Source organism: Ambystoma mexicanum, chromosome 4p (assembly GCF_040938575.1).
Source record: "Ambystoma mexicanum isolate Mex_15411 chromosome 4p, UKY_AmexF1_1, whole genome shotgun sequence".
Lineage (NCBI taxonomy): Eukaryota > Metazoa > Chordata > Amphibia > Caudata > Ambystomatidae > Ambystoma > Ambystoma mexicanum.
Window position 1 is genome coordinate 95,339,784 of NC_090927.1, and position 22,888 is coordinate 95,362,671.

The 22,888-nt window shown below is 45.2% G+C and overlaps 1 protein-coding gene across 1 annotated transcript in view; it reads right to left on the reverse strand.

Annotated features, from left to right (window-relative positions):
* Positions 1 to 753: 753 nt before the first annotated feature.
* The window catches only part of GPN1 (GPN-loop GTPase 1), a 320,660-nt gene continuing 298,525 nt past the window's right edge, over positions 754 to 22,888 (reverse strand). The window contains exon 14 of the mRNA XM_069605436.1: positions 754 to 2,509. Coding sequence (XP_069461537.1) covers positions 2,400 to 2,509 — 110 coding nt within the window. The 3' untranslated portion in view covers positions 754 to 2,399. The remainder of the gene's footprint in view (positions 2,510 to 22,888) is intronic.

Below are 22,888 nucleotides of genomic sequence, written 5' to 3' on the forward strand. Positions count from 1 at the left end.
TCCCCCAAGTTAAATTTAATGAGCTTAAAGTCATCTTGGACTGTGAGCTCGATGCGTAATGCTTAATTTGCTGTAAATTGTATTCTATCTGTTTTGAAAGATTTTATAGAATGTTCTATGTAAAAATGAGATTCTTTTAGGATTAGTAATAAGGACATGATCCTTCAGTAATTGAAGAACGAATTATGCATTGGAATATTAATGTACTAATGTTTTATGTAATGCTTTGTAATATTTTCTAATTTCGAAAAGTTCAAAAATGAACAAATGCACAATACAAATAAAAAAAAAACAGATACAATGGATTTGTAGTAGTTTAATTAAGCTGGAAACTTTGGACCGAGTTTTAGTGACCACTGTGATGCACCAGGTTTCTTGGAAGCCTCTGTTCTGCATTTTCCCTGGCTAAGGAAAGTGCAACTCTAAATCAATTTGATTGTACTTTGTGGATGGAATTTATGAGGGGTGAACATAACTTAATTGGGCCACATGAGCTTTGAACCACTTTTATAACTGGTTAAAACAAAAAGATTGTGTGGAGTAAAAGTGTTCAGAAATCACAGACCGATAGTCTATACTTCATGCATGCCCCATGAGTGAGAAACCAGAAACTAACCCCTTTGCTATGATATGGGGTAATGGATCCTGTCGCTGATGGGAACAAAGCTTTCATTCAGCATATTCGCAACTCGCTTATTCCCTTCATCGCACCTCATGCAGCCACAAATACAAGAATGAAGAGAAATCAGTCGGTCAGAAGTAAAAAAATATTTTACTATAAATTACACAACACAAATCCAAAATGCAACAGAAATAAACCTGCATTCCAGGCATAGTATGTACATCCGGAAAGTGACCAGATGGGCACAGTTTAAAACCGCTCACTAACGATGTGTGAAAAACTTCACCAGTCAGTGTTTCAGGATAGGCTTATTGCATCATATTTCTGACTCGTGCTTAATTTACTGCCTTGCGATTTCAAGCTTTCCTTGAGAATAACATCAATCAACAGAATCTTTGCTTTAGTACACCCCGGTATTGGGTGCCCACTCAAATCTGTTTTACAGCTAAACAAGAAGGTTTATGCCAAAAGGGCATTTGCGGTCAGACCATGATCAAACCTCTTTGCCACTGCTTCAAGGAGTAAAGTGTTAACGCGGTAACAATGTAATTGTGAATAATCATGCAAGAGGGTTCTTCCTGGTTTAGTCTTGGTCGAAGGCATCCATTGCATTTGTAGACAGCAGGTGGGAAAAGATACCCCATTATATTTCTGAAAATACGGTTTGCAAGGATAACTAAGGGCAAATTTACCAGAACATGGTTTAGTTACTGACCAGAGCACAGCAAAAATAAAATAGTGTTATGATAGGAAAATGCCAGATGGTATCCACTTAGTTCAGAGTGGGATTACACAGAACTCTGGAATTTCCATCTCAAAAGAAAAGGCTACGAGACGGTGCTTCAGAATGACCTGGTGGGTTGACACTGAGCCAATGATTGGAAGTAGGGTTTTGTGAAAATGCGATTCTGATATGTAGAATTTTGGTAATTTTAGATCCTATAAAAAAGGTACTCCTGATGCTGGTGGCTCAGTAAGTGAGAGGGTACGTGGGTGAGTGCCGTGAGTATTTGAAGTTGAAGACGGTGCAGGAAAGTCCAATTAGGGCAGTCATCTCAGCCTCAGGGGGCACTTGTGGCGTTTGATGAGGGTAGGAAGGCAACCCTATGTGAGGCTTCTGGGCACAGTGCTGGTGTTTGCCAAGAATCCACTTTTCTGAGCGATCAGCAATGTTTTATTCTGAGGGAGCGAGGGTGGCGGCAGTCAGATCAAGCAGGCCCTTTAGTTTATGGGATTCATCAGAGGGTATGGGTTAAAGGAAGAAAATGTTGGTGTAAAACATGCAATCGTTCAGAGTGCATTTAAAACAAAAACCTTATGCTAATCACTCTCACTGCAATAATGGATAGCAGCAGAGATGGACTGTAACACTCTTATAAGGATCTGTAGGGGTCATGGAGAATGCAACAGAACAGAATATGTTGGTACAGATCTCAATATTTAGTTCTTGCTTTGGGGGGGGGGAAGAACCAATGGCAGAATGGATCTGGGACATTCTAGATTGAATCAGCAATGCCTTAGCGGGAAAATAGTGTGATATAGTGTACAGCGTAGGCGGGTACGTTCTATGTTGTGGGTGATCAGATGTGGTCTTCTCAAAATCAGCATGCAGAAGGGTACCCTGCATTGAATGACCAAGCAGCAAGTGTCCTGTGTTTTGCATTGGGTGCTCTGGCATGTGGATATTCATGTTTCAGAACAGGAAGGCAGTAGTTGCACACAGCTGTTTTTCGTCCGATGCCGTCCTGGGAACAGAAACCAGTAGCTATGCCCCTCCTTATCCATCCCCAGATAGGTCTTGCTGTTTGCTGCCCCTGCTCTGGTAGTTGGTGCGGATGTCTTTTAGGAAGTGCTTGAAGGCTGGCTCCTCTTGGATTTCTTCAGCAGCTGGCACGAAAGAAGTGAAAATGAAATGCAAGCTCATACAGCAATTCAGAGAAGCAATGCATTTTAACTATTCTAAAGAAAATCATGTACAATGTGCATGTACATATATTCAGTGTCATTTATTCGTGGAAACATGTGAGAAAACCAATGAGAAGAAAAAAATAGAAGTTCCAGGTTTTAGAAAATCTAGTTTTCAGCTTTTAATGATCTTTGCAGCCCATTAATTTGCAAGTTTAACAACAAGGACTCCTCCTTAAGGTAGGATTGCCTTTTAACGCCACAGACACTTGCAATTCTACAATGTAGAAAACTATGGTGATGCATGTTGAACTGTTTAGCTTAAAGGTTTTCTATATCGCAAATACTGTTCCCTTCTGGCTGTTCAGAACAAAAAGCGGGAGCCTACTGTGTTGTGGGTTAACATGCGTGCAAGTTAGTGGATAGGGTTTAGAAGAGTACAAAAGAATGCAGCGTGAAAGCAAGTGGTTAAAGTTTTATTTTAAGGAACTTTCTGAACAATGTTAATTTCTAATCAGTGCAAGGTATTTTAATCTATTCTGTAGCCCCGAACGCCAAGACTACCATAGACCAGGAGAAATACATATGCTTATCATTGGCATAGGGTTACGTAGATAGCACTACCAAATGGTACCAATATCTAGTGCAATGTCCCCATTAAAATGTGCAAGTGGGCAGCGGGAGTGTCCCAAACAAACAAGGTATGTGGCTCCAAATTATACCGTTCCACTGCGACTGGTTTTCTTTAAGGAGACGCTCTTTTGGGGGGCTGTACTATTTTAGTGGACAGCCTTGTGAATTAAGCAGATCTTGAAGGCAAAAGTCAAAGGCGAGGCAGGGGTTTCACCAAGAGACCAGCCAGCTGAACCAGGGAAGCCCTGGGGTATTCTGCAACAGGCACCGGCCTATCACAGATAATCCAGATTTTTACCCAATCCAACAATCTCAACACCATAATTCCATTTCCTAGTAAAAAACCTTTGTCACCATTTCGTGGTTGGATGCTGTGAGAAACCTGAGGATATTCTGTCAAGTAGAGCTCGGGAATCCCTTATTCAGGTGGCCCAGGGAAGAATTGGCCCTCTTATCCCAACCCGAAAGGCAGACTAGCGGGGAAAGATCACCTGGATAGGGGAGCCCAGGGTTGTGCTCAGGGAAATAACCGAGGCGAAAAGGAAATACCAAAGAGGAAAGTGATGAGGACAGAATCCCTTATGCTTTTCTAGACCAAGCCACATCTGCCTCCATTCCTCACATCGCATCTCCCTTGCCCTAATACAACAAACCCCCTAGGATCCCAAACCCAGTTATATTCAGGGACCACCTCTCCCAGAATCCCTACTTTTCCTATGCCCTACCCGAATACTCCGTTATTCTCTTTCCCACACCACGAATCTACTCGCACAAAAAAAAACACTACCGTTCCCACAATCCCCCCTGTTCATCTCATAATCCCAGTCATTCCAATTTGTTTCAGGAACTCCACCAATCTCACCCTTCTGGATTTACAAACCCTGTAGGACAAACAACAACATTCCTCCTGTCACCCCCCAGCCCCTTTTCCGACACACAAACTTTCTCACAACCCAAAGGACAGAGTAATACAACGGTTTACAGTCAGGCAATTGACCGGAAACACACCTTCTCCTTCCCCACAGGGATAAAAGGTGGAGCATGAGAGCACAATACGAGCAAGGCAGACCGCACAACGAAAGAGCTATCCAGGCACAGTAGTTCAAGGAGGAGGAGAAAGGCGGTGGGGGCCTTACAAGGAGCACTTTCCGGCCCAGACCCGCAAGACCTCCGTGGGAGGAATCGTAAAACCGCAAACAATAGCCCAAGTGTGTTGCAGCAGATGTCAATGGTACACAGAGCGTGCCTACGCTGATAAGCAGGCAGAGGGAGACGCATGCTACCGTGGTACCGGCCTGGACTCCAGATAGACTGAAAAGCCAATTAGTTCATCACAGACAGTGAGTCGAAGGGAGATCAATAAGAAACCGAAGTGTGTTGAATGAAAGTCGCAGGTTGGCACATTGAGGAAAGTTCAAAGAATTGTCAATTGTTAAGGGAAGGCCACCTGCAGAGGGGATCAGCACCACGTGGGTGCTCACTCAAGAGACTCTGGTTGATCCAGTGCTGATTGAAACTACTGATAGTCGTCAAGAAAGGTCAAAGTGGTCATACAGTGGTCTAGCAAAATCCCCATATAGTCGAAAGTCTTTGACCGGCAAACCATTAAGAAACACAAGGGAAGTGAATCCTACAGCAGGAGAAAGCAAAAGGAATTATGAAGTGGCAAGAGTGAACCCGACAGAGGGATGCAAATTAAGAGGGGCAAAGTCTAAAGATCCAAGAAACAGTGTGTTGACGAAAGTGAACCCGGCAGAGGGATGTCCAAGGTGAGCTGTTTAAAAGGGCATTAAGATTTGTGAACGCCAAGGTGAACAATATCGGTGCAAAAGGCTGTTGTGAACCCGACAGAGGGAGGCAAATGTTTGAAGTCCCAGAGTCCCGGACGAGGGGGATCCAGGGGTGATAAGCCATCACCCCAACGACAGATGAATGCAATAGAGAAAACTTTGTGAATATAAACCAGAGTGCACCCAATGGGAGGGAGACTGATATTCGAGAGGACTCTGAGGCCAAAAGAGGGTGGCCCAGACCAGAGGAGAAGCAGCATCGCCTCATAAGTGTAATCCAAAAAGGACTTTTTGTTGATGTTTTGAACCTATCAGATCCTCGGAACCCGGAGAAACAATTCCGAAAATCCTGATATTGAGAACTGTTTGAAGGGTTTCGGTCCGGAAGAGGAGGAACCAGGGGTGAAGCCATCACCCACCATACATTCGGAACAGAACTCCATTTGTCTGTTATTTTTTAACCCCATCAGGTACGTGGGACAAGAGACTTTTGTAAAAAAGACACTTACACACCAAAGGTCCTGATAGCAGAAGCTGGAACTGTTGTCTTGTGCTTGGAAAGCTCTAGCGTGTGCTGTGCTCAGGAGTACCACCTTGTCACATGCTCAAAACATGGGAAGGGAGACCCCAGCTACCACATCCTGATTTGTGTGAATACTTCTTTCTTGTAAATCTGATCCCACACCATTATGTATTAGTAGTAAGGATTGTCAATAGGTTTTTTCTTAGGAAGGCCCTTTTTTTGACAAGACGTCACTAGGACTGCCTTATTTTTTATTTGATGGTCATAGCGTGCTCGCATCTTGGATTTAGATTAGGTGTTTTTCTACCCTACTTATACAGTTTAATAAACACCCTTGAACTGTGATCACTTGTGTGTCTATTCTTGATACCATGTCATCCTTACAATGCCCATTAGAAACTCAGGAGTTGTTTGCAAAAAACACTGTTGAGAATATTCTTAAAACAGTATGGTAGAAAGTCAACTTATTGCCTACTTTGTGAGTCGCCTTCGCTTTTCACTTGATTTTTTGATGCCCATTGAGATGGAAAAAACTTGGTGGGACAGCCAGAGCTTGACGTACATATTTCTAACTGTTGAGATACTTGAATCAAATGAAGGAAAATCTAAAGAAATTGATTCTTTGAAATGTGACGCGGCTCAATGATTTGTTGAAAAAAGCTTTTGTCTTACCATAGCATACCATTTCCTGCCCCAGTTTGGTTTGGTGCACTTTGCTATTGCTAAGCATCACCATAAAATCAAAAATAGTGTTGCTGAGAAAAGAGAAAGATGGGTTTTGCTATTTCTGCAGTGAGGCAGTGTCGGGCGAGTTGGCCATCAATTCATTTTGGCTGTTGGATCGGCTTCTTTCCTGGGGGTGGCGGTTTACTTTCCTTGGAGAGACTCTCCTAGACCGCTTAGGCCTGGCTGTTGACCACTCCCAGGACTTATGCTTGTCCTGTTTGGGGGGGTTGCCCTGCGGAAAGCGATGGCGGGCACTCCTAGATTCCCAGCAGATCTAGGCCTTTGTCGCATGTCTCAATCTTGCGCTGCCTTCCCTGCCAAGGGAAGGTTAAGCCAAAAGGATGGGTCCACCTATATTTGATTTGCTTCTCTCGCAGGTGCTTCAAGACCAGGCCTGTCCGCCTTCTCCTATTCAGGGCCATTTGCGACAGATCTTGGTACAGAGCTATCTCTGAGCCATTATATGATGTGGCCCGCCATTCTCGCCATCTCCAATATCTTTTCTTTTGCTGCAAAGCTGAAAAAGGCCACCAATACGTCTCAAGGCTTACTCCCTGGTTCCACTCAAAGCGGGCCCACTCTGTGTATTCTATCGAATTGTAGGTCTATGTTTGAGCCCACGTCCAAAAGATACATGAATATCGTTGTTAAGACTTGGGTGAGGTCCTGGGGCTGGACAGACTCCGGCAGGCCTTGACTCGAATGTTGATTCTTCTTGAGCAATTCTCTAATTCTTCGGTCTGTAGCTCCAGGTTCTGGGTGGCCTGTGCCAGGGTTTCCAGGAGATTCTCCGTTTTCCTAGCGTCCTCTGTCAACTCCTGGATAGCCCGCTCGTTAGTGTCCACCCTTTCTTCCACTTTGTTGATGTCATGCTTAATCTCCCTCATCCCTTCGGCCAAATCCTCCCTCAGCGTGTCCATCTGCTTCTGAGAAGCAGCTGTTATTCTATCTACTGCCTCACTGAGTAACAGCTTTAAGGCTGAGTAAGTGAGTGGTCTCTTGCGTTGATCCCGTGAAGGGTCTGCTCCCTGCTCGCTCTCCCAGTCACCCTCTCGGTGATCACCCTCTGGTTCGGGGTCCTTAGCCCAGAGTTTGGCAAGGGAGCCGTCTTGGATCTTTTTTGCGGATGTAAGGGCCTGGGGCGGATCCTTTGTTCTGTTCCTGGACATGGTGACACACGGATCAAAGGGCTCCAGCCCAGCTGAGTACGCCCCTGCTTACGTGAAGGTAAGTAGGGGGGGAAGGCAGGACCACTAGGATGTTTACTAATAATGAGTGTCTCAGGTGAGCTTGGCGATTGGCTCCTCCCCCACCTGTCCCTTTCAGTTGTGCTTGGAGAGCAACTGTGTCCAGATGTGGCCCGTTTCTGAAGTCTTCGTGCAATCTGCATTAGATCTCGGGGTCCAGATAGGATGTGGATGGCTTTACCAGGTAGTCCAGCCCAGGACCTCAAGAGAAGCAAATAAATAAAAATAATAAGACCCTCCGGCCCGTCCTGAGGGTTGGTGGACAATGGGGGGCAGGAGAGTGAAGGGGTGGACTGCTTGGCCAGATATCTCTCAAAGGCCCCCACAGCCTGTCTCACCTGGAGCGGAGCAAGTACTTCCACACATCTCGAGGAGTCGGCAGGGCGAAACATCGGTACGCGGGCGCTTGCTCGCTATCCCGCTGGAGGATATATCTCTGGCTGCTCCTCTCATGGGTGGCGGCAAATGCCAAGACCAGGTAGGGGGAATTCACGGAGCCAGGCAGGAGCGGGAGGGGGGTTAGCAGCGGGGGGCCGCGAATGTCTCCAATGCTGCCCTGTAGGAGGAGTCCCCCGCGGGTGTTAGGCAGAAACCTGTGCAGTTCCCTTGGGGACCACTGCAAAAGATTTAGGACTACAGGTGTTGGCAGTAAACCCACTTGGTAGCAGTCTGTACCACCCAGATTTACCTGGTAGCTGTGGCTGAGCAGACAGACTTCTCTCAAGAAGAGTTAGGCAGTATGTAAAGTATACATAATAGGCACTCAGGCACAATAGCACAAGCAAACACTGACCAGAGCTTTGGTATCAAGGTATATAATTATTTATTTAAAAAACACACTTATTGAAACACTCCAGCACTAATATTGTAAATCACTCTAAACGCAGTTATTATTATATATACATCCCTTATTCCTTATCAGACAAGTCTTAGTTAACACCACTTATTTCCAGACAGAGGTGAGCGCTTAACTAAAGATGGCACTCCAATAAGTTAACAAAAAAGGGAGGGAAAAAGGCAGAATGTAGGAAAATACACCACACTAATACTTAGGAACTCTTAAGCAAGGCAGGAAAGTCATAATTTACTCGTGAGCCAAAGTCCATAGGCCGGGCCCACTCTTGGAGAGCAGGGCACAAATGCACCCAAGATCACACAATGACAACAGGCTTAAAAAGTCTTGCAGGGAGTTCAGAGAGGTTTTAGATGGGCTCAGAAAAGTTTAGCCAGGGTGTCCCATGCTAACCCAGGTTCGAAAGCCAGGGGCTAAATCTACCCCGTACAGTCGGTTGCTAGGGAAGCCAGGCGGAAGACAGTACCTTAGGTGGAAAGGATCCTCCAGCGGGGGCAGTTGTTCCTGGCAGCGGGTGCAAGTCGCGGCGTCGTCCAGAGGAAGAGAATATCTCGACGTGGAGGAAAGATGAAGGTTGTTGCACTGCCAGGGAAGAAACCAGCCGCTGAGTTTTCCGGTTAAAGGTACTACCCTTTGATTCGCAGTAGTGGTAAAACGTGGTATCCCGGTTGCCGGGGTGCTTGGCACAGGCAAGGCGGCCACGAGTTGTTCCAGGAAGCGAAAAAGGAAGCAGACTGGTTATCCCCAACAGTCGAAGGAAGAAGACTCTCCGGGCTGGAGATCTCCTCTGTCTTTGGGAAAAGTGGTGATACGCTTCAGCAGGGCTCCACCGGTGGTGTCGTCGTAGCAGGTCGGCTCAGCTTCTCCCTCTTCGGATTCTTAGGTCCTGTGGCGACGTCTGAAGTTCCAGTCCCCAAAGCCCTGCTTTTATGCAGAAAACCCCCATTCACTCAGCCTAGCTGTCACTCAAACATGCTAAGTGGTGAGCCGGCCGGCTCACCACTTGGGACAATCAGGACGGAGTGCGACTTGAGTTGCCTAGGCAACTCAGTCCAGGGTGCCTAAACCCCCTCCCACACCCCCTGTGGTACCCAGACAGAGTGGCACCACTTTTGGAGGCTTCTGTGAAGAAGCCCGCAAAAAAGTGGAACAAAGGGCTCGACTTAGGTTGGAGTCACAGAAGAGAACACAAACGCCATTTTAGAACCGAGTCTTGGCAAAAAATACCAACTGGAGAATTAATAATAAATAAATAAACCGGCGGTATGTTCGAGGCTATAGGACTTAAATAATTAAAGTTGGTAGCCTCGAACAATGGGAAATCCCATAGGCATATATTCGCGGTCGAATATAAAAAGTAATATCCAATGCCACCAGCCAAAACTCGATCAAGGGGGACGGAGACGTGCCGCCTCGACTAACAGACCCCAGGGCAGTCGAATTGCCCCGGCCAGTTTGTCCACAATATGATGGTTTGTACTGGTTCTGTTCAGAATTTGAGACTAGTAAAGTCAACGGTGACTTTACATGCCCTGGGAGACAGTAGTCAGTCCACATGAAGCCCTATGGAGTAAAAGACCCCATAGCCCATTAAACACATCTAGAGTCAAAGAAACACACTCAAATCATGCCCAAGAGTGAGGGTAAAAGTGTCTCACTCTTGGCAGGAGAAAAAAATAAGCCCCAAAAATCCAGCAAAGCTGCTGGGGGACTCACTAGGTTAGGAAATTCAGCCTAAATAGAGAATTCTCCCTAACAGCGGGTTATACTCCTACCGGAGCCCCGGCTGGTGGGGGGCGTCGGGACCGGATGGGGGCGCCGCCTCAGATAGCCGGGGGCTGCGCCACGCAGGGGGGCCATTACCAGCCACAATGTCCAGAGGTGGTCAAGCGGCAGCTCCGCCGGGCTCCCCCTGAGTCTCAGGGAGCGAGAGGTTCTCAAATCCGGGGTCCGCTGAGCCGCCGCACTTCAGGTGTGGGCCTGAAAGCATCAGCCGGGCCTTGCTGCAGCGATTTCACCATCACAACAAATCCAAACAGGACTCTGCGCTCGCCGACTGCTGCCCCACAGTCAACTTCCCGGGGAGGGCAGAATGTAGCTCTAGGACCGCTTCTGGCACCGAGGAGCTCTACGCAGATCTGGGAGGTCAGGAGCCGCGGTGTTCACCGATCGGCGGCCATCTTGAGACTCGAAAGATGGGTTTGGAACGGTGTTTGATTGTCAAAGCAACTGGCAATACATGGATGCAATGGCCGGTGCACAATGCATTTATTTTAAATGGCATTGCACCATTTGAACCTATGATTGTGGTTCCTAAATGCATTTAGCCAATGGGGAGTAATGTTTTGTATCACATGCATGCAGCTACAGCTGCGAGCAGTTATCTGTGTTTATGTGCGCTGCCTCTGCTGTGGGCCTCCAGTTGGTGCGTTCACAGCAGGTAGAGGCAGAGCAATAGAATTCTGCCTCGGCCTGTCCTGAACCGAGCAACTGGATGCACACAGGGAACGCTGAGTAAATAATGAGGTGGAGGTGGTCTAACCTCGCCGCCTCTCATTGCGTTAACCATGTAGACTCGCTGACTGGCAGGAGAGGAACCCTCTCTGGTTAGTCAGCATGTCCACATTGTATAGGGCCATCAGGTCCTACATGGCAGCAAATGAAGGCGCGATCAAGTACGTGTTTTTTTATTTTGCATCTGTATGCATATGTACATAAAAACACTACCTAATTTGTTTTTAATAAAAAACACCTGCTCACACCCTCACCAGACTGGATCGGATAAGCCCTGCCCCTCCTATGCGCAATGTGGACACACGGGGGGGTGGGTCAAGGGGGAAGGGGGAAGAGCTGTGTGTGTGTTTTTATATAAGCATACAAGGAGGAGTTTGATGTATGAATGCATGGGTGAAAGTGTTTTATATGAGAGTGCTTGCGAAGGGCAGCTATTTTTGGTGGAGGGGCACCGATATGCCATAGATGCCCTCGCCCGGTGGGGGGTGTTGGGGAATGGCATTCTGTGTTTCATCACCCCTGATGCAAAGTAAAATATGTTTAATGTGTGTTAATTAAGTGTGGTCACGTGGCTAGACTGGCCTGCATTGAATGTAGGCTAGTCTAACTTAGGTTTGCTTTACCCTTGACGGCAAGTAAAAATGCCAGGTCACATCAAGAAAATAAAAGCAAACCTATTCCCCTTGTGTCACCACTTCTCCCTCCCTTACACCACCACCACCACTACCACTCACTTCTTGTGCCATCATTCTTTCCCCCCTTGTGCCATCATTCTGCTTCCCCCACACCTGCCTTCTTTGCACTGTGTTAGAGAAATGTGCTAATTCCCCTCTACTTCAGAGATCCCCAGCTCTTTTGCTGGATTTTAGGACTTATTTTTTAACCTGGAGAGAGAGACCTTTTTCCCCACTCTATCGTATTTTGAACTCTCTTTTGGTTGTGGAGTCTGACAAACTCCATAGGCATCTTTTTACATTGTGGCACACAGCACCTTCAGTGCAGTGGCACAGGGAAGTCTTTCAGAATTCCCCAAGGTTTAAATACCTTCTCTTGGATAACTACTGTTTCAAAGAGCAGTGAAGTGAAATTAACTTTACTTACATTTGTAACTTTCTAGACCCAGTACACACCATCTTACAATAGGGTGCTGGAGGGGTTCCTTAGTATCCCCTTTGTCTAGTTTCTCATGTAACATTTGTATGTTACCCTTTCTCCAATTAATGGCTGGTGGCAGTGGTTTACTTTTTACTACCTTTGTGTGTTTTTACCGCGGGCTGCGTTTGCAGCTGCAGTAAGGAAGCCATGGGTGCCCATTTTGTCAAAATGGCTCGGTCGTCTTCTTTCACCATTTCTTGCTGGAAAGGTCCTGGTCCCTCTGTTCATTTTGTCTTCGGGGAATCCCGCCTCTGGCTCCAGGATGTCTGGCAAGGGCAGGAAGTGAGGAAGTGCCCAAAACTCCCTGTGCTTCATCCCCTTGGTTACAGGAATGCACCCAAAGGTGATTGGTCGGCTGGCTGTCCTTTGAGGACAGCCACCCTGCTGTGTGATTGACAGCTAGGCTGGAATTACTGTGAGAAACCTGCATAAAAGGCAAGGCTTTTTGGCTTGGAAGGCAGCGTCGACAACTGGAGAAAGGAATCCGAAGAACTTGGAGAGGCCTGCTGCAACTCCTGGACCGTTGTTTGCCCGCTGAAGCCCTGCTGCAGTGCTGAAGCTCCAAATTCACATCGACTAGAGAAGCCCTGCAAGGACGACTTCTCCCCTTGGGTTGGTGCGACCAATCAACCCCAAAGTGAACTCATCTGGACATCCCCTCAAAGCTGGCTGTAATTCCACTGCTGCCGCCGTTGGAACTTAAGTGCCAGGGAGAGGAACACCAGATTGAGTGCATCGCTTTTAAGTCAGACCCGAGCTCCAGGAAGATCCTCCGGACTCCCAGCAAGAAGGACTGACCATGCCTGAGCCACCACAACAGTGTTGGACCCCAGATGCAAGGAAAGTTCAGAGTGGCAGCCGAGAACCGCGGTGGTGCTATTTGCTGAAACGAGAGGAGTTGAAACCACAAAGTGCCACTGAATTGAAGTTTGCGCCCATTGCTGCCGCTGACCTTCCCATTGAAGTGCAGGAGTCACCAGACATTCCACCCCCTTGTCCCCACGACTGAGGCCCAGGAACAACATGATCTGCAGAGCTGCCCAACAACAGAAGCCAGCTGAACCATTTCTTCTAACCAAAGGTACTGTAAAACTAAGGGGACTTACCACTTGTTGTGTAGCCTTACTTGCTCTCAGTTGAGAGTTGTCTTGGCTGCTTTTGCAGTGTTGGTTGCAGCTTTGCACCTCATAAGCCTCCCAGCTTGTGGCCCTACATTGATTCTACTTTTTCAACAAAGGCTCCTAAAACATTGCGCAAGATTTACTTGCCTACAAGAAGGCTTCAGCTCACCTAGACTCTTGCTAACTTAACATTGACTGTCCTGGTTGCCTGAAAGACTCTTTTTACCCCCGACATTGTGCTTTACCTTTCCTCCAGGAAAGGGTTAATGTACTTTGCTTTGGGGGTTAAAATGTACTTACCCGCTTCAGAATATTTGTTTAACCCTTGTTTTAGTCCCAAACCCTTTTCTTTGACACCAAACTCAGCATTGCTCTAAATGTACCAGTGATGTATTAATGCCCACAGTGTTCTAGTTATTTAAGTCACCTGAGGGTGTAGACGTGTGTCATCCCAAATGGGTACTTGCTGATTTAGAGAACCGGAGTGTGTATTTTGGAGTGTATTTTTGTTACGGTTATATTGCCCCTTTCTGAAGAAGGCTTATTTAACTGACTGTTAAATAAATTCATAATTGTTTAATCAAGAAACCTTGAGTGCAAGAATTTTTTGAATACTTGTCACTGTAGACCTCTTAAAAATACTACTGCTCACGTTGACCCCGCTTCAGATATGCCTGGCTACTCAGCCACACTGCCAACCTGTGTAGTTCAGACTGGTTACCAGACATTTGGTCGAATGCATTTGATCGAATTACAATATGGTCGAATCAATTTGATCGAATTATTTATTTATTTTGGGGGGGGGGGGGGGAGTCCCCCCAACCCCTGTTTTTGGTGTTAAAAAACCTTTTTTTACCTATACTAGAGCAAAAAAAAAAAAATACTTTAAAAAAAAAATTCGACCTTTTTTTTTTCGACCAAATTGATTCGAGCAATTTGTCATTCGATCAAATATTTTCGACCATTTGACTGGACAGCTTTCAGACTTAAACCAAAGGTTGGGTTCCTATTACCAGGAGGTCAAGGTTGCTCTAGTCTCCCAAAGGATACTGCACACAATCTTGCCTAACACCGGTGGCAGGCGGTGAGGTGAGGATATATTGTAGAGTTGTTACATTGAGTGTTTGCTTTACTTTTGTTCAACTAAAAACCTTCACAAAGCTAAGCTCCACTAGAACAGCAATTGTAACATGCCAGATATGGATTAACTTCTGTCATGAGGCCCGGATCATTCTTTCAGTTGATCAGCTGAAAGATGTGTAAAGTCAGGAAACGTACTGTAAAAGGAAAGAAAAATTAATTGATCACAAGGTTGTTAAAATCACCAAAGCTTAGGTGGTAGGCCTGTAAACCCTACTGACCCAAGACATGTGGATGAGGATGATAGTTCAGAGTCTAACTCTAATGTCTTAGAAGAGTCAGGACAGGTAGGGAAGTCCCAGGGTGGGAGCCTCTCTTTGCCACAAACTCACCTTTTACCTCAAGACATTCACTGGGACCCCACAAAGTCCAACAAGGAGTCCAGAAAATGCGTCTCTTGAGAAAAGGAGACTTGAATTGGAATTTAAAATGTTACAAGCTCACGCTGAAGCCAAACATCAGGACATCAAACTCGGGGAGTTGGAAATGCAACATGCTCTTGAAATGAAGACATTGTCTCAAAACTGTTTGCATCCCAGAGTCCTCTGGGTCTTCCAGTCCCAACAAGAGGCCTGACCTGCCCAAAGAAGCAGAGAGAGTGTGTATGATGTACAACTTGATATTTTGGATTGGTTGTGTGCTTTTGAATACAGTCATGGATTTCAGGGCCTCACAGGGAATCAGTTGGTTCATTGGCTTTTGTCAAGGCTTCCCTCCGTTGCAACTGATGCTGTAATGGAGGTGGGGGAACTTGAAAGGCAGGAGTGTATGAGAATGTGAAGCTAACTTAAAAGCCATATTTGGGAAAACTCCTTCCCAGTACCTCAAGCGGTTTAGGACCCTCAAAAATACTGATTGTAGATTCTGGAATGTTGGTGAACAAGGCAGCAGCTTAAACCAACTGCTCCTGCTCGCTCCCAGCCTATGGATAATAATAATACTGGAAATTGAGAAAAATTAATCCTGCGCTGATATCAAAGAAGATTGAGATCCCTGACGACCCCAACTCCAAAAAAGCTAAACAAGGGGAGAAGATGGGTGAGAGTTCAGAGAATGGTGACATGTATGCACTGCTTCTCCAGATTGCCCAGGATGTGAAGGAAATGAAGTTTACCCTCAGTGAATTGTCCTCTCAAGTCGGTCACCTGGTGAATAGAGTCACCAAAGTGGAAGCAGAAAATACAACCTTGGCCATGGAGGTTGCAGGGAGTTATAGGGCCTACAAGGAGTTGAGATATGAAGTTTCTGATTTGAAGAGGAGGAACCTGATGTTGGAGGCTGATCAAAGGAACTTGAACTTGCGCTTGCTGGGTGTGAGTGAAGACTCTGCTTTGGACAAAAACCTCGATCACAGAGTCAGAGGAGTACTGGAGGCAACTTTGGGTAACAACATCCTAAAAGAAATGGACATGGATTACTCCTTTAGAGCTGGTAAGCTGGTCCAGGCCGGAAAACCAAGACAGATCATCATGGTGATGTCCAGAGTGAGTGCAAAGGAAAGGATTTTAAAGGCTGCGAGAGAAAAAGGAAAACTTCTGCTAAATGGAGATCAATTGGCAATCTATCCAGATTTCCCTAAGGAAATAGTGGAAATGAGGAAGGCGTTCAAAAGTGCAAAAGCTTTGGCACAAGAAAAGGGGATTAAAACTCTGCTGGTGAAACCAGCGACACTGAAGATATTTTTTGGATCAGGTGTCAAAACTGAAGCTGAAAAGTGGCTGAGGGCTGGGGGCTTAAACTTGGATAATAGTATTGCAGATTGATGTGATGCATGATGTATGAAGCTGTGAAGATGTAAGGTTACTTTTCTTTATTGATTCATTTTTTCCTGAATTTGTTAGATGGGAATTGGTTTGTTTAGGTATCAGAGCGTTATTAATGTTTCAAATATGCTGTAACGGTTTTTCGCTCGAGCGTAGGCTTGATGTGGGCTCGGATAATGGGTGCTTTACTCTACGGCAGTACGCGCTCTATAGATTTTTTATAGGTGATGGTGCTTGTTTTTGTTTGGATGGAGTGCGGGAGGTGTCGTGCTGTCCGGAAATGTCGGCCGTGCGACACCCTTCGGAGTCTTGCCGGCAGTGGTGTGTTGGATTGGTGGATGCGGGTGACCGGCCACTGTTGACGCACATTTGAGGTAAGGCGTAGTGGCGCGTTCTCCTTTGGGGCCGCAGCACGCGTGTTCCGGGCAATGCGCCTTGCTGCATGCTCAGGTGTTTGGGGGGCACAGTGGGTGTAGAGGCTGGGGTGCATGTGTTGTGGCTGAGGGGAGGGGAATGCTCTTTGCACGGCTTTATCCCGGACTGCTGTGGTACGTTGATCGCATTGTAATGTGTTTCCATAGCCAGAATTAGATGAAGGAATGCCACGTTTGCGAGTATGCTGCCCAATGCTAATCCCCTGCATATTTAACAGTTGTTCTTGTCCTGGTTGCACACCCCTGACATGCTGAGTGGGGTATATTTGACATGTACTTGTACTGTAATAACGAAGCCAACTGTATGCCATTACCATCACTGCATAAAGAAGGTGAGAGTTGTCACTATTGGGTACCTGGGGTTCCACTGTAGTCTACACCTTTTACTTTGCATGGGTACGTTTCCTTTCGTGCAGTAACGAAATCAGCTGTGAGAATGTAATAGTGCGGTCATCTAATGTGAACACTGACGAGGCCTATGGTTAAGATATGATTGTGCACCTCTGTCTACTTACCAAATCACAGACAGAATTTTCGATTAGGTTTTTTTATTGCAGTAATGCTTACGTTGGAGAGGGTTTGATTGCATTCTCAAAGCGCAATGAGTGATGTGCCAACACATTATATCTGGAGTGCCCAGTTATACAGTACATTTGGATTAACACGGTGGGGGTTGCAGTTTTGTGCCATGGAAGTCACATGGGGGAATTTAGTGTCCAGGAAATACCGGAGATTCTGATTTTTATGCTTGGCAAGGTGAGTGGTAAGGCCACCGGGATAGTCATGGATTGGTGTGTGAATGCCATGGAAAAGTTTAATGCTGTATCTGGCTTCTGATCTCATTTGGTAGGGTGCAGGGACACAGGTATTTTGCAACTCTCTGTACACTTGCTCACACTTTCTAGTGATGATTCACGCTCAATTGCTCAGCATGCCCGCAGTAGTTGGGATTTGTGATGTTTACACTGATGGTTGTGACGGTAGGTGGATTAGTGTGATTCGTTGATGGTTATAATAAGAGAATTCAGGTTTTGTCTAGGCATGTGATTGACACATGGTGTGGTATTTAGCGTTTTTGAGTAGGGGATGTTGCATCTATTCAGGAATGCTCTTATTTGTGCTTTCATTTGCTGGAGAGTTGTGAGAATTCCTTTAGACCAAATTGTATTTTCAACTTCATTTGAATTTGACCAAATGTGGTCTGTGACACCCTTTATGGGCTTTCTATAGGCTGACCTAAGGGAGGGAGGGGGGTAGTCCCTTTCAGCGTGTAGCTGGAAGGGATGTTCTGGATGGTTGGGTGGTTCAAGCCCAGGAGTGTGTTTTTTTTATTTTTTATTTTATTTCTTTACTTGACTATAGGTTTAGGTAGTATTGTGTCTTGTGAATTCATTGCAAGGATTGGGAAACGGGATCTAGCAATGTCTTACACTTATCAGAGGAATTTCAGAGTGGTATCTTGGAATGTGAATGGTGCACATTGTGCTGTCAAGAGGAAGGTGATTTTGAGTAAACTAGGGGAGATGGGGGTGGATGTCGCGATGCTTCAGGAGACTCATTTGTTAGATGCGGATATAGATAAGTGGAAAAAGGAGTGGGTTGGTGATGTTTATGGTTCATCGTTCACTACTGGTTCTAGGGGTGTGTGTATTCTTTTTAGGAAGAATCTCCAGATCACTGGGGTGAAGTGTGTGAAGGATGGGGATGGAAGGATAGTATGTGTCACTGCACATATTCAGGATGCTCAGTATTGTTTCTGCAATATATTTGCTCCGAATGGGGGTGATGGTAGTTTTTTTTGTAGCTTTAACGCAAATGTTGCAGAATGTAAATGCGATTAATGTGATTTTGGGAGAGGACTTCAATGTGGTTTTAGAACCTGGACTTGATAAAAGTGTGGGGGGTGTGGACAATGCCAACGCTCTGAAAAGAACAGCATTAAAGAGACTAATTGATGAATGGAACCGCACAGATGTTTGGAGATTGCAAAACCCTTCTACGAGACAATATACTTTCTTCTCTGCAAGGCATAATGCTTATTCGAGAATGGACCTCTTTATGACCTCTGGCCTCTGTACACAATCATTCCAAAGGGGTAACATCGGATCACTACTTGTTTCGGACCATGCTCCAATCTCCGTAGACTTGCGATTGACCTTCCCGGTTCCTAGGTCTAACACCTGGCGGATGAATGTCTCCCTCTTGGACGACGATGAAATTGTGGACAAAATTGTTCAAGAAGCGAGATTCTTTATATCTGTGAATTGGACTGGTGAAGTCCGGGTGGAGGTTGTGTGGGAAGCCTTCAAATCATATATGCGAGGATTGTTGATTGGTTTGTCCAGCAAAAAGAAAAAAATGAGAGATGCAGAAGTGAAAAAGCTTATTGTGGACATTCAGGATCTTGAGAGAAATAATATGCAAAACTTTTCAGATGAGACTATTAAAATATTGAAGCAGAAAAGGAGACGATTGGAAGATTTGTATTCTTCGAAGGCTGAGTGGTTGCTTTTTAGAACCAAAAGCAACTACTATGAAAAAGGAGAAAAATGTGATCGACTTCTGGCACATCGGTTGAGGGGTGTCCAGTCAACTGGTCGACGACAAACTGGTCGACTGCAATTTGGTCGACACCATTTGGTCGAATGCCAAATGGTCGAATTTTTTTTTTTTATATATATATATATATGTGTTTTGTGGGTTTTCGTGTGGGGAAAAAAATAAAAAAGAAAAAAAAGGGGGTTGGGGGGGGGGGACCCCCCCAAAAAAAACCAAAAAATGGGTAAAAAAAAAAAAATTCGACCATTTGGCATTCGACCAAATGGTGTCGACCAAATTGTCTGTCGACCAAATGTTTTCGACCATTTGACTGGTAACCCGGTTGAGGGTTATGGACAGTGGCAGATCTGTCAATGCAGTGGAAAGACAGGATGGGTTGGTGACTTTTGATCCTGTGGAGATTAATGCAGCATTTCTGTCGTATTATAAAACCCTGTACTCTTCAGAGATCAACTTATCTGAGCGTACAATTGGTCAATTCATTGATGACTGCCATCTGAAGAAAGTGAGTTTGGAATCCTTGGAGTGTATGGAAAGAGATTTGAACGTGGAGGATCTCAGCTTGGCTGCTTATGCGCTGAATTCTGGGAAGTGTCCAGGCCCGGATGGGCTACCAGCTGAACTTTTCAAAATTTTCCCAGAAGAGGTGTTTGCTTTGATGCTAGAGATGCTGCGCGCCTCTTTGAGGAATGGGTGCCTTCCAAGTTCAACAAGACATGCTTCAATCTCCGTTTTTCTGAAGGAGGGACGATCACCAGTGAAAACTGGCAGCTATAGGCCGATCAGTTTATTGAACACGGACAACAAGATTTTCGCCAAGGCGTTAGCTTTGAGGATTGAGAATGCGCTGATGGATATCATAGATGTAGGCCAATCTGGATTTGTAAAAGGCAGACATGTTTCAGAAAATGTGAGAAGATTGTTGCTGACACTGTATGAAAGCAAAGAACACCATAATGATGTGGTGACGTTGTCCTTGGATGCTGAGAAAGCTTTCGACCGTATTGAATGGACATATCTTTTAAGTACATTGAAAGGCTTTGGTTTTGGAGATACCATGATCGGATGGCTAAGACTGCTGTATTCCCGGCCGACTGCTTGTGTTCGGACTAATGGCATGGACTCGGGCATTTTTGAACTTGGGAGAGGGACGAGGCAAGGCTGTCCACTGTCGCCAATTCTGTTTGTGATCGCCATGGAATTGCTGGCTGTGAGGATAAGAGAAGAGGATAGAATTGAGGGCGTACGCTTTGGTGCAGCCTCCCAGAAAGTTTGGTTGTATGCGGATGACATGCTGGTGGTGGTTCAGAATGTGGAGAGCTCCATTCCTGTGCTGATGGAGTTGATCGATGTGTTCAACAAGGTTTCTGGATACAAGATCAATTGGACCAAGTCGGAAGCGCTGCCGGCATCAACCACTTGCACTGTTTTGAAGATGCAGGGTTTTCCCTTTAAGTGGTGTCCGAATAAGATGAGATACCTTGGGATTTGGCTAACGAATGATGTCTCGAAAATAATGGATGTCAATATTACACATGTGATTCAATCTTTGGAGGTGGACCTGAAGAGATGGAATGCACTTAAATTGAGTCTCTGGGGGAGAGTGAATGCCATCAAAATGACATCAACACCGCGAATCAACTATGTGCTCAGTGTGCTTCCCCTGGACGTGAAGAAGGGCCATTGGCGGAAAATTGAGAGTTTAATCCAGTCTTTTCTCTGGGAGAACAAACAGCCACGCCTCAGCTTCTGGAAATTGCAGCTGCCCCAAGACTGTGTAGGTTTGGGGGTTCCTGACTTTGAGAATTATCATTTGGCCTTTGGAGCCAGGTATCTGGTTCCATTTATTGAAGATTCAGAGGATGTTTGGACGCTGGCGGAATCAAGTAGTTCTTCTCCGTTGCCGCCTAGGGCCATTCTGTCCACGGTGGATGGATCTGGTTATCGCTCATTTCCGCCGACAAGATTCCTGAGAACTTGTTGGAGGGAACTATGGAAGAAAAGTAAGCGTAAGGTATGTGATAATGATTACATCCCTATCTGGTTGAATCCAGGTATTTTGCTGAATGGGAGGCCGCTATTGTGGTTGAACTGGCTCCTGAGTGGTGTACTATGGTTGAGTGATCTGATGGAAGACGGCAAATGGATCAGCTATAGAAGACTTTCACAAATGAAAGATCTCAGAGACTGTACAGTGGGTGAATACAGAAAATTGAGAGGTTTGCTGCGGAACCAGAGAACTGTTGATGGCGGTGGTTGGCAGTTATGGCTACCTGAATATAAGACATTAGGTGGTATGGCGTCCAAAGTATATAGAAATCTGAGCCAACAGTACACGCCAGCAGAGGGGTTGTTAACTAAGTGGTCTGAGGTCCTTGGCTCTGATATGACTGTGGAGAGGTGGAGTTTTCTTTGTAAAAACGTAACTCTGACATCCATTAATCTTGGAGAACAATGCCGCCAAATCAAAATTCTTAATAGAGTGTTTTGGACTCCCCAGAGACTTTATGCGAGAGGGATGATTGATTCAGAGTCCTGTTGGAGGTGTAAGCATGATGTCAGCTCCTTTGAACACTTGATCTGGGACGGTTATGAACTGAGGACATTTTGGATTAGTGTCACTGAAAAGATTAATGAGGTTCTATTACTGCAAGAGGATTTTGATTATAACACTATCATCTTGGGTGAGGATGATAAAGTGGAAGATCTCACTTATCCACAGAAATGCTGGTTTTTTAGGGCTACAAATTCTGCGAAAAAAATTGTTTTGAGAAAATGGAAATGTGATGAGAGACCGACCTGTTCAGAATGGGTGGAGGACTTGAGGCAAGTGGCCAGAATTGAGAAGGTTATCCTTCGCAGGAACAAAAAGTTGAAATTGTTTGATGATATGTGGGGTGGGTTTTTGGATGACATGTGATAATAAGTTGGCCTGTTTTGCTTTTTAGATTCTGTGAAGGTTGGGGATGGATATGGGGTGTGGATTCTATGCAATGAGTTCTACGATTACAATGCTGATAAGTTTGTTGCTTGTATGTTTTCTATAAAATTCAATAAACTTAATAATAAAAAAAATACTGATTGTACCCCTTGGGCTACCTGGATGTGTGAATTTATGAAAAACTTAAGATGGATGGGTTAAGGGTTACAGAGTGAAATCCTTTGAAGAAATGAGAAATCTATTTTTGTTAGAATTTATTTTTGATGCCTGCTCTACTGAGCGGAGACAGATCTTGGCGGACTCAAAATAAATGGATCCCAAAAAGCTAGCAAAGGCTGCTGACTTGCCGGTTGCCAACAGGGACACTCACAAAAAGGATGAGTGGATGCAGCACAAAAAGATGACAGAGAATTCTAAATCCAACCACCCAAAAGAGGGCCACAAACATAAGAAGGGTAAGCCATATGGGAAACCTGTGGTGCCTCTGGTTCCTTCTGAACCTATTGGCTTTGGCAGTGCGTGTTCCCTTACAGGTTTTAAATGTTGAACACTTGCTGGGATAATAGATTCTCCAAAAGGTATTCAGACAGTCTAACTGTTCTTATAACTTAGTCTGTTCTGATCTAACCCCAACCTTTCCTTCCTTAAAAACACAATATTGCAAAGGTGATACTATATAAATGCTATACTGACCTCAAATGACGTCACCTCCGGGTGCTGGAACATGTGTAACAAATGAATGAAATACTCACCTGCTTTATTCCACTTTTTGAATTGAATCCTAACTTGGGATTAATGTTCCAGTTAATTACTGCTTTTTAAAGAAGGCTTTAAATATCTTTGTGTAAAAATAAATTATGAATTATGTAACTAAGTGGGTAAGCATTTAATTGGATACCTGTATTTACTGGTTTAATTGCACAGCTCTACAGCTCACATTACCCCTCTTAAGAGAAGCCTGG